We start from the raw sequence: 9355 nt of genomic DNA on the forward strand, positions 1-9355 counted from the left end.
TCCTTCCCTATTGGTCAGCGCTGGCTGAAGCTGGTCCTTCCCTATTGGCTGAAGCAGATCCTTCCCTATTGGCAGTGGCACAAAAAGTGGGTATGCAGCGTATGCAACGCATAGGGGTGCAGCACCAGAGGGGGCGCCAAAACCCCATCTGTAAGGGGCGACGCGCCGATGTTTTCCCATACACTTCAGCGCGCCTCACGCTCCTTCATCTAGCGCACGTAACGAGGTAAATGTAGCCAGTTTTACCCTTCACGTATCGTCGCCTCGGAGGGGGGGTAAGAGCGAGTGAGCGTCGCTCCTTCACCCTGACATTCCTTCACTCGGAGTGGGGGTGTGGTAGGGGGGGGGTGATTTTTGTTTTCGCATCCACCTGAATAATGTGTAGTTGCGCCACTGCCTATTGGTCAGCGCTGACTGAAGCTGATGCCTCTGATCCTTCCAGCCAAACCACCAAGCTGGCCTTTTTCACCAACTCACTCAGGTTGTAAAGGCCTGATGCCACCTCCCAAGCACACCCCAATGAAAACAATTACACTGGCCACTGTACACACCTTAAACATCCAAAGCAGCCTGGTCCACAATTTGACAAATGCGATCCTCCTTTAATGTTGAGGACCCCCGGTATTGTCAGCCCAGTCTGAATTTATTATGGAATTGCACCCCAGGTGCATGTCAACCATCTTAACTTCCCCTTATTTCAGCAGGACCTGAAGTCCATCAACAGTTTCCTGCTGTGTTGGACTGGAGGTAATTAGAAGAGTAGAAATACTTTATTGTCCCACAGAGGGGAAATTAAGGTGTAACAACAGCACCATATATGAAAGGTCACATAAGAAGTTTGTCAGAAATATAAAAATGGACATTTCCATCCATTTTCTTCAGCCCTCATCCCATTGGGGTTGGGAGGGCTGCTGGTGCCTCTCCAGCTGTCAACAGGTGGGGGACGGGGTCACCTTGGACAGGTCGCCAGGGCATGAACATTACCAATAACGGTTAAAACGTTCTGTACAAGACATAACATCAAAATACTTTATTAGAAATATAAATGTACTCATGATCCAAGGGATGTGCAGCGGGTAGGATTGCTTCATGACGAACATACCGCTCTTTGAAACAATGGAACTGACAGCTGACATCATCTAACAAAGCAAAATAGAAAAAGTGACTGCTAGTCATTCAAATGTCACCATTTACGTGTAAAATCAAATACATCCACCATAAAGTCTTTCGTTCATCAGTGAGAATTTAGTCTTTATTTGAGGGTTTTATTCTTGGTTTATGAAAGTTAAACCAAGAATCCGTTGAGACAACTTCATTTATGTTGACATGCACAGAACATGTGCATCAGCCTTGGTTCATTGCTGGACCAACACAATGTCACAGGTTTCAGTGTTATGAACTAAAACATCTGTTAGAAAACCATCACATACCTTATTTATCTCTGAAGGCAAGAATACTGGGTTCAGGAAAACAAAGGGGAAAAGCAGTCGCAAGTTCAAAGCCATATTCTGATGTATGTAGTGAGCTAATCTGAGCTAGCTTTTGTTTTAATCTAGTTGATGTGCTAGCTAGCTAACATGCTAGCTAATGAAAGATGGTTATTGCGTTTTCACTGCGATCTTCAATCACACGTCCTCTGCTGATGCCGTCTCTCTCCTCACATCAGTTTGAAGGCAGATTCGTCACAAATACCTTAAATTCAAATGAGTAAAATGTAATCAGCCATTTTTTCATGATATTTGACAATAAATAATTAACTCTTTCTCCATCCAAACAGCAATAAGATGAGAAAACTGAATAAATCTGTAAAGCAACACTCAAGAAAAGGAAATAATCCACATTTGCTAAAATGTTTCTGATTTTTACACCAGAACCATTTGATTTCAGCCAGAAACTACATGTTTTACTTCACAGGCTACTTCCAAGTTTACACACGTTTTAGGCTGCAAATATAACAAAACGTAAACATTTGTTTTAAAAATAGCAAATTACTAAATAACAGAGCAGGTAGCATCTTAATGAGCTAATCTAAGCTAGTTAATGCTTTATTCTGACATGCTAGCTAGCTAGTATGCTAGCTCAAACAAAGAAGTAAATAAAGGAAACGTCTCAGCCTTGGCACCGTGAGCGCTGCTTGATGGATGCTCTCATAAAGATAGAAGTAAAAATGTGTGTCTGTTTGTGAGACTCTTGGGTGACAACACGAGTTAAATGTCAAGCCTCCCGGGGCGCGATGTGACTCTGCAGCAGGCTGTCAAACACACATTCCCATGTCTGGCCTTCTATCTTTATCAGGCCTGACAGACGCAGCCACGGCCTCCATGTCATGTTTGTGTTTGCAGGTCCAGGCGGCCATGACCGCACACAGTGTTGTGTTTACGTTTCAGGAAGAGTCAGGACATTTGGACACCTGTTCAGTAAACCGCTTTACATGGAGGCGCTTAGTTCATCAGCTGAAATATGATTAATATGAACAAATACACAACTTTAATGAGACCAAATCATTAAACAACTTACCGTTTTAATGGGTGGATACTTGATTTATGCTGATGTGTTGATGCTGCAGGCTACAGAGATGCTAGGTGAATAATATCTGACATGTTTAATAATTAACAGCAGGGTTTCCCTCAGTGTATCATAAGCCTGGCGGGCCACCAGGCTTTACTTGTAGTATTTTTTTATAAAGCAGTGACAATGACAGGTTATGTTGGGTTTATAGTCGGCGTCATTTGAACCAGCAAATCAAAATCCTGCACCAAGCTGAACATTACTAAACACGAGGACAGGAGGTTTAAAAGACGAGAACACCTGGTCCTTCAATACTGTAATTGTTTAGTTGGTGGTTAAGTATTGCTAGTATTTCCAGGCCAGATTTTACAACCCGACTGCTGGTTAAACACGGCTGAGTTCAGCCTGGAGAGGAAGTCTGAAGTCACAACGCGACCCGAGGAGCGTTCAGCTCTCGGGCTTCATGGGGGTTAGTGACGGGGCTCCGGTACCTCGGCTAGAGCTGAACGTCTCAGATGTCATCACCAAATACTAAATCCTGGAAAGTAAATCCAACTATCGTAAAAGGTAAAAAATTTATTTTATGAAAACTAAAATAAAACAATATAAATAAGAAACATTATTACAAAGTAGCTTATTTAGGCAGATTAAACTTTTATGGTGTTTTTCTGGACCTTTGAAAGCCTCAGATAGAAAAACTTCACAAGAAACAAAAAGTCTCCTGCTAACAAAAACTGCTGGAGTGTTTCTGTGTTTTGGTTAAATAATTATTAATCATTCAGGGAAATAACCAGAGGAGCAGCGCGCCGTCGCTTTAATGCTTCACTGAGGAAAATAAAGAGCCAGGTGCCCTGAGATTATTCCTGCTGAGCCTTTTAACTCTGAGTAACTGTAACCTTTATTTATTTTATTACCTACCGTCGCTCATAAGTGACAGAAACTCGACTCAGTGAGCAGGAAACGGAGCCCTGAAACTGATCTGAGTTTGTAATGATGTCATGCAGGGTCCAAATAACTGTGTGTGTGTGTGTGTGTGTGTGTGTGTGTGAGTGTGTGTGTGTGTGTGTTTCTTATTTAGTGCCAGTCTGTCATCTATTTCTCTGTGACTTTCAGATCTTCTTGCCACTCAGATTGAATGAAAACTGGATGAAAGTAATTACAGGGTCTAATTAATCACATTTTAACCAAAATCCCTATATAAAGGCAAATTATACAGGGATAGGGATGTTTTTTATGTTTTAATTTCTAACATAAAGGCAAATTAAGTAACGTTTTAAATTCTAAAACATAAAAAACATCTTGATTTGATTTCATATAAATAATTTTCTCTCATGAATGAATAAACAGTGAGTCTTAAACTTTGACATTTGCTCCAAAGCAAAGAAAAAACATTACTTGAGTAACGACTGAACCGATTCCGTCTCGCCAGCCTTTATTTTGATAGTCCACTTCCTCTTATCAGCAAGCTAATTTGCATATATGCGCGAACTATTTAGCCAGTGGAAAATATGTTTTTAGGTTGAAAATTAAATGTTCAATTTGGAAAATAAATATTTACTTTGGAGCCAAATGTTCAGTAAATATTGAAAACTGTTTATTCTCTTTATAAGAGGCTGAATAAATAAAAAACACAGATGTTAATACTGTGTAACTTTACCATAACTCACCATAATACGGTGTATTATGAACCATTACAGTTCACCAATATGACAGTAACAAATAACAGATGAAAACTAGACCAACTTACTGTAATAACTCAGATTTATGCGTAGCTAATGTTCAGGATATTTATTTCTGACCTGTTGCGTAAAGACGGTTTACAGCTACAACATCAAATGAGTTTTTAGCTAACGGCTAAACCTCATATGCTAGCAACACAGTATGTAAATAAAATCTACGTCCGCCTGTATTTACAGGGTTTCTAACTGTTAGTAAAACAATTTAGCAACAGTACATGTGTTTATGTGTAAACTCATACCTGAAAAAACGGAATAATTCAATAACCGAGCCACGGACTCCGTTCTTCCTCTGCGCCATCGGAAGCCGTTCGGCACAGTCCACAGTTACTCACTAGCTCTAGACTCCCCCTGCTGGTTGCAGTTGGTTACTACATCTATTGGACGTACTGTAGCTAATGCTAAAGCTAGCTAAGCTAAGGGGCTAAACGGGGCTATAGATTCAGCAGTTTTAATTAAAAAAAAAGAAATATACGTTTTTAACAGTTTCACGTTTATTTCTTTGCTAAAACCCAAACTGAAGTTTACCAGAATGTGATCGAAAATGACTTGGTTGCTCTATGATGGAGGAATTCAGGTGTTTCAGCAAAGCGACGGAACATCGAGGCTTCACAAAGATTAGTAATAAAATATACTATAAAAACAAAATTAAGAATAAAAGTAAATCCAATACATTTACAAAGACTTGAAACGTTTTAGTATAATTTTTGTTTTCTGTTGTTCAATCCTTATGTAATGTAAAATATAAGTTGAAATAATTGATTTAAATGTAATGTATTTAGTCTAAACAGGACTTGGACTAGGCTGGCCAGATTTGGATCCTAGTCAAAGCTTGAGCTCCAGCCAATCTGACTGGCAGCCACTCTGATGAAGCTAATGTGTTTTATCTGGTAATAAAGTCATAATATCTGATAATAAATGTTTGTGAGGATTTGAGTTTTCTGTTTATTTTGGTTTCTGTCAGTTGAGTCTGCTGTTGTCCCGTCTGTCCCTTGATTGATCCCAGCTGATCCCCTCTGTAAATGTCCCATCTCTGTCTCCTGTTCCTCGTCTGTCCTCGTCTGTTCTGTCTTTGTCAGCCTGTGTCGTCCCAGGCGTCCCCAGCCAGATATTAATGCTCTTTGGGAAAGTTTTGGTTTATTTTATGATCTGAAGGTAGAAAATAGATTCAGTCAGCATTTCTGCAGCGTTTCTCCTCAGTTTTCTCTCCTGGGTGTCTGGAGGTCTGGCTGGAGCTCCACATATTTCCAGGCCTGACATCTGGGAGGTGTCCTGCTGCTGGGGGCGTGGTTCGGGCTTTGGCTAGGACGCACAGACAGAAGGACATCACTCGCTGTGAGGGACGGACGGACGCTCAGCTGGGGCTCTGCCTGACGGCCGGCGGCTTCTCCTCCTGCTAAGTAAGATCAAATATCTGCTTCAGTGACTTTATTCAGCCTTTCTCAGGTTATTTAGATTAATTCAGCAAATAAAAGTATTTTAATACATAAACTGAGGATTTCTGCATTTAACCTGTTTTTCTCTCGTCCTGCTGCAGAGTTGTGGACGAATCAGAAACAGATCTGCTTATCCCCCTACAGGTGCAGCTGATGTTCCACTGAATAACTATAATAATGTGTTATTATTAATTATTATTACATTTTATATCATTGTACTTTCAGTCCTCTGAGGTTGGTTTGGCTGCTCCATGTTTATTTTGTAGCTGAATTTATACGAGTCGCTTTTTAAATTTAGATTTTATTTGATCCGTTTATGACCAACATGATTCCTGTGGTCCAGAACGTTTCCCAGGCGGCTGGTCAGCACATAAAACCCCACAATAAACTACATTAAACTACATTAAACATTAAACTACATTAAACTTTATTAAACATATATTAAGCCCCTGCTGTTCACCTGATAACGTATGATCAGTTTTCCTTGTTGTGCTGCGTTGCGTTGGGTCCAAAGCGATGCTGCAGTACTGAGCTAAAGATGCTGCATCAGAGGTTAAATATTATTTATATTTGGGAGAAAACTAAGAATGGTTTATTTTTGTTTGAATGAAAACCAAAAGGCTGGATTTTAGAGATCCGGAAACGTCTCTAGAACAGATTTCACTCGTAATGGAGACCAAATATTTTAGGACAAATTGAAAGTTTCCATGCGCCACAAAAATGATTTTAAAAAATGCAGAAATAAGTTCAGCATGATTTTTTTTTTGTGTATTTTTGTGCTTATTCCATAATAAATATTAAAAACTGTTTAATGAAACGAACAGATGAGTTTCATTATTATTGTGATTATAACTTTACTCTCAAGTTTTATGTATTTTGGACAAACCTGAACTAATCCCCAGGTCTGATTCTAATCTAAGATGGATTTTATGTTTGAAAAACACAGAAATGTATCAAAGATTTCATGAATCTCAGTGATCTGGATCCAGGAACGCTCAAATCCTGTTACAACGGTGGATTTGCCCTTTAACCCCTGTAGGACGCTAGCTGCAGTGTCGGTAGTGGCTAATAGTCATGCTAGCCTCACAGTGCTAACAGGAACTGAAACAGCAACTGAACAGCGACGCCTCAGTTAGCTTACAGCTCCTGTTTTTAGCTGGTTTAGCTCCATTGGGTCAGCTAGCCGACCCTTTAAGCTGGGGAACAGAACCTTTCGGGTTCTGGGGTTTGGTACCAGTTCTTTCTGATGGAGGCGTTTTGCTGAACCTTTGTTGTCGGTTTAGTTTTGTTACAGATGAACTTAGCTCTGATCCACGACCGTCTGTACATCAAGTCGTTCTGGGAGAACCGGATCAGCGCCGATAACCAGAATGCTGAGAGCGAAGAGAACAGGATGAACAAGAGCGCCCTGAAAAAGTCAGTAAGACCTCGTCTCTTTATCACAGCAGACACAAACATCCAGTTAGCCAAACATCCAGTTAGCCAAACATCCAGTTAACCAAACATCCAGTTAACCAAACATCCAGTTANCCAAACATCCAGTTAACCAAACATCCAGTTAACCAAACATCCAGTTAGCCAAACGAAAAAAAGATTTCACACCGTGAAAACCGTTTGACCCTGGAACCTGAAAAGTAGATTCAAACATTCCAGTTTGAAATGTTTTTTCAGTTTCATTTTTTCCCCTTTGAAGAAACTTTATGGCCCTAATTTAGCTCCATACTGCTGGTTTCCAGCTCCAGGCAGAGCGACCACCTGGCTGCTGACTTGGCCGCCTCCCCTGTCCGGGCGCCGCGTGTTGAGCCTCACCCTGCGCTCTGCGTGGGGACCCGCTTACGACACGGCGGATGAATGCGTTTGGGTCGCAGCGGGCCGACATGTGAGCGTAGCTAACAAATAGACACGTCTAAAAACAGAACCGCTCGTTACAAACGGCCCGTCTCTCAGCGAGCCGCGGCCCCCGGAGACAGTTTGGTCCTCAAAGGGCCGCAGCGCCGGACGCTAATGAGCGGAAACATCAGCCGCACCGCCGGCCGGGTCGCCGGTTCTGGCAGAGAGCGGAGAGAGGAATGAAACGGCGCTCGTGGTGGCAGGCCGAGATCAGCACCAAACAGCTGATTCCTCAGATGGAAGAGGTTCTGAAGGTTCTGAACGGTCAGAACCAACTGGACCAGCCGGGTCAGAATCAACCACTTCATCCAGACTTTTACTTCCTGGCTCTGACTGAAACCTCCAGGTTTCCCTCCAGGCTCGTCCATCGTCACATGAACCCTGACCTGCTTCCCACAGCATGATGCTGCCACCACCATGTTTCACGCTGCTGCTGCAGTAATCCAAAGATGAACTGAAGGAGTTTCTCTGTCTGAGACGTCAGTCCTCTGATCCTGACGTGACGGAAGGCCGACTTTGTGACTGACTCCATGTGTCTCTGGGGGTTCAGCTCTGAGCCTTTCTCTGTGAATAAAGTCATCGTGATGCCAGCAGAGGAACATCTGGACGGGTTTCTGCTGACTCCCATAATCCCCTGCTCTCCATTACCCCGTCCCCTAATCCCCCTCCTATCATACCGTGTTTCTCCTAATCCCCCGGGTTTCTGTTACCGGCCCGCTACGTGTGATGTGGGCGGAGCCTGGAGGACGAGGCGATAATCTGGAGGCGATGAGTGACGGAAGGCGACAGCCAGCAGGATGGATTTAGCTTCTCTCCGTTTCAGGAAGCTCTGAAGGAGGAAGCCGCCGTTTCAGCCTCTCTGCTTTCAGCAGGGGGCGCCACAGATGAACCGACTCACAACCTGCTGCAAATTCAACAGAAAATAATCCCCTTTTCTTCTCCTGGACATCCCGTCTTCACTGAGGGAGCAGACAGTTGGCTGACTTGGTGATCGACGCCCCCTGGTGGCCTGGAGGGTTTCTGATTTGTGAATGGAGACGTTTCCCCGTTTCCTGCTTGTATCGTTTTTAGGTTTTGGATTTTTTTGATTGCGTGTTTTGGAGTTAGCTTCATTTACGCGCCTGTCGCTCGCAGCTGGAAACGACGTTTTTCATCAACATTAAAATCCTCCAGTAGCGACGACACAAACCAATCCCTCCAGGATTGTTTAGTTTTTTTTCTAAATCTCTTATTTTGTGGTGCGTTTTTAGAAATATTTGCGTTTTGTTTTACCATGATTTCCTGCCTCTCATGGCTCCGCTCTGCTTGGTGCTTTGCGCTAAATTTGGCGGTAAATTGTTTCACTTCCCATCGATCGCTCACCTGACATCAGGTAAATGTGACGTAGAGGAAAGGGGAACGCTGCCACCTGCTGGAGGGAGTTGGCAGTACGTTAGAGTGAAAAATGTGTTTTGATGATTATCTGAAATATCTGATGTCAGCCTGGAGCTGAAGGCCGGTGACCCTCAGGCTCAGCAGAAACAGAATCAGAGCTGTCCATGGAAACGGGTCAGAACCAGAACCAGGCTGCAGTTGGTGGAAGAAGAACTCCTCCAGGTGATCCGTTCGGGTCGAGATGTTCTGGGCGAGTTTCCGTCGGTGGCTCTGACTCTGCCGAGGTCAGCAGGATTATCAGCAGCTGAAAGAACAAATGGAATAATCCGGAAAACTTGTCAGGAAGGCGGCAAAGAAATGGTGAGGACAGCTGACAGGGAGGGTCGGCTTACACACACACACACACACACA

At 43.0% G+C, this 9355-nt stretch overlaps 1 protein-coding gene across 2 annotated transcripts in view; it reads left to right on the forward strand.

The window, feature by feature from the left end:
• Positions 1-5560: 5560 nt before the first annotated feature.
• The window catches only part of fam240a (family with sequence similarity 240 member A), a 5984-nt gene continuing 2189 nt past the window's right edge, over positions 5561-9355 (forward strand). Inside the window, exons 1-2 of one of the 2 annotated variants that reach the window (XM_008419423.1) lie at positions 5561-5644; positions 6964-7096. In XM_008419423.1, coding sequence (XP_008417645.1) covers positions 6975-7096 — 122 coding nt within the window. In that variant the 5' untranslated portion in view covers positions 5561-5644; positions 6964-6974. Of the gene's footprint in view, positions 5645-5781; positions 5825-6963; positions 7097-9355 lie in introns of those variants that run through there. The other variant, XM_017306592.1, reaches the window with a different exon arrangement.

Source organism: Poecilia reticulata, linkage group LG9 (assembly GCF_000633615.1).
Source record: "Poecilia reticulata strain Guanapo linkage group LG9, Guppy_female_1.0+MT, whole genome shotgun sequence".
In the NCBI taxonomy this organism is placed as follows: domain Eukaryota; kingdom Metazoa; phylum Chordata; class Actinopteri; order Cyprinodontiformes; family Poeciliidae; genus Poecilia; species Poecilia reticulata.